The following is a 2,942-nucleotide window of genomic DNA, read 5'->3' on the forward strand; positions in this document are numbered from 1 at the left end:
GTCCTGGAACTCACTTTGTATACCAGGCTGGCCTCGAACTCAGAAATCCGCCTGCCTCTGCCTCCCGAGTGCTGGGATTAAAGGCATGCGCCACCACGCCCGGCAGGACAATGTTTAAAACTCTACTACATCATTAGTAAGTGAAATAAACAAACAAAAAAAATAGGCATAACTTTTATTGTGTTGTGTACTTCTCCCTGCCATTGGCATATATTCATAAGGACATTTCCTTTATGGAAAACACAAAAACAAACAATCAAGCTTAAGGAGGGGAGGAATTTATGAAAGAGTTTTGATCACATGAAACCATCAACTGTCCTGTGGGCAGAGGGGGTGGTGGAGTGAGGGTGGGGTGGGGTGTCCTGGTTCTAAGGGAGCCCACACTCTGTATCTCAGTCTCTCAGGGGTAAGTTCGGCTAAAAGCACAGAAAAGACACAGAATCTGAGAAAACACAGAGTCTATGCAAATTAGCCTCTTATAGCACAAAGAATTCCACACACCTTCCAAACTGCCATCATCATTAATCTGAGCGAGGAGACATACTTGTCACTTCTTATTTTGACTAAAGGTGACAGCACAATCTGACCTCTGTTCACTCCCTCCAAGCAGAGGCTTCCAGTTATTTACAACCATCCAGGTCCCCTTTCCCCTATACCTACACTTTTGTTTTCAATTCCACTTTTACATTTTCTCACTCAACCCATAAAGCCACTGTTTTTATTGTACACATAAGAAACCTATGCTTGAAGATAAGGTTAAGGGATGCATCACCTTCTCATTTCACCTAAGCGATCCCCAAAAGTTCTCCCCTTTTGCACACACCGTAGTTTCTGCTCCACAGAGATGATAAACTTAGCATCCTTCACAAGAACAGAAGCAGCCTGCTGCACACCTTTCCTTGTTGAACAAAACTGAAAATACATCAGAGAATTATATATCAATCAGGTTAAAAACTGAACATCACTCCCCAAGCCAGCAACTAAGAATCCGTACCACAAGTGTGGGCTTCTGATCGGAGTATGTTCTAATAACACTGTACACTTTATAGTTGAGGGCCAGATCAAACTTAAATTCAGTTTGGCTACTACTGCAGGGAAAACCCAGGACTACTTTCTGAAGTTTCACAGGTCTATGGCTCTCATCCATTTTCAGACATACAGCAGGTCTCTCACCATCTGAAAGCCATTCTGCGATCTGAAAAAAAAAAAACCATAAGTATGTACATTACATTTTTTCTAGTAAAGTTCTATAGCTAAAATAACACAATTGTAGATCACTTTAAAGTCATGGTCTGAAATTATTTAATCAAACCATCTTTTTTCAACATTATATATTTCACTAACATTACATTAGTAAATGCTACCAATATCAGTGTTTCAGGACTGTAAGTCCTTTCATATGGTAGAGTTCTGATTAGCCATTAGTATTTTGTTTTACATTCTCTCATAAGAGCCCAAACTAGAATTAAAATAATTTTGTTCATAAAAATCAAAGTTTCTGTGGTGCTGTAAGTCCTGTTACTATTCAGAACTACTCCTGAAAATGAGCGAAACTTGTGAATGTCCCTAAACATTAGCAACACAGTAGCAAAGCAATGACTGCCTTATGTTGGTCTTGTAATCAAAGATAAATATGTATGGGGGTCAGAAGAGTGCATCAGATCCTTTGGACCTGGAGTTACAGCAGTTGTGAGGGTCCTGACATGTGTGCACTGACTGAACTGTGGTTCTCTGGAAGATGGGGAAGTGCTCTTAACCTCTGACTCATTTCTCCATACCCTAAATAAACTCTCAAGGGATGGCAGTGCCAAAAGCACATTTCAGACGCAGTACTAGAATTACTGATCAGTTACTGATTCTGTGGCAAGTGGTTGCACTGTGTTTTACTTAGGCTGACAATGAATGGCCTGGCATTAAACTCCCCAGGTCTGATCCAGGTGAATGAAGTCAATGTCAGCTGAGTTCTCATTCTCACCTTTGTGAATCATGGCCAGCATGGACTCCTGCAGGGTCCTCACAAACAGCAAATTTAACACATGTTTACACCGAAATTCTTTACAAAGGATAACTGGCTTCTTTCACAAAAATGGGTACTGTTGACTCAGAAAACAGTGCCCAAGATTTAGGGTCTAGGGAGAACCACTGAGGTAAACCTAATGCCTGTGGGTGTCAGGAGTGGCCTGGCCTGGCCTATGATAACACATAAGTCACTAAGGCTGTTGTAAAGCACACATGACACCATTCATAAGGATGGGTTTTCATGGCCTAGAAACAATTCTCAAGATTTAGGTGGAGCGAGTCTAGGAAAGCTGCGCATAAGTTCTGGGACAATGAGTGGAGCCTGACTCCACAGATAGTAAAGGCTTACCAGGTTGTAAAGTACACTCTTCCCCAGCATTCCAAGAAAAACACCTAAGCACCTCATTCCTTTGAAAAGATAATCCATGTGTTTGACTTTTTCTGGCTTCTCCAGTGCTTGTCTGTGTGCCCTCTATACCCTATATCTACCCATTTAAAATAATGAACATTCTATATTGTTCTTGAACATGAACAAAACCAGTGGCAATTTTAAGAATAAGAAATTTAAAAATGAAAACAAAATTTGCCATGGGAAGAAACAATATAGCAACTATTTACAAAAGTAATTTCTAAGTATTACCTAAACCATAATAGGCTGGAAAGTAAATAGGAATGAGGAAAAGTAAGACTATATATACTAGCTTATAAGAAGTTTGCTTAAGAGCCTGGAGAGATGGCTCACAGGTTAAGAGCACCAGCTGCTCTTCCAGAGAACCTATGTTCAATTCCTAGCACCCACATGGCAGCTCACAAGCATCTGTAACTCTAGTTCTATAGAATCCAACACCTTCTATTGGCCTCCAAGAGTACCAAGCACATACAAACATACATGCATGCAAAACATAGAATATATATATATATAT

The 2,942-nt window shown here is 40.3% G+C and overlaps 1 protein-coding gene across 1 annotated transcript in view; it reads right to left on the reverse strand.

Annotated features, from left to right (window-relative positions):
• Positions 1–2,942, reverse strand: part of Hfm1 (helicase for meiosis 1) — a 79,568-nt gene that overhangs the window by 51,260 nt on the left and 25,366 nt on the right. The window contains exons 12-13 of the mRNA XM_021211113.2: positions 995–1,195; positions 824–912 (exon numbers count right to left, since the gene is read on the reverse strand). Coding sequence (XP_021066772.1) covers positions 824–912; positions 995–1,195 — 290 coding nt within the window. The remainder of the gene's footprint in view (positions 1–823; positions 913–994; positions 1,196–2,942) is intronic.

This window comes from Mus pahari, chromosome 13 (assembly GCF_900095145.1).
Source record: "Mus pahari chromosome 13, PAHARI_EIJ_v1.1, whole genome shotgun sequence".
NCBI classification, from domain to species: domain Eukaryota; kingdom Metazoa; phylum Chordata; class Mammalia; order Rodentia; family Muridae; genus Mus; species Mus pahari.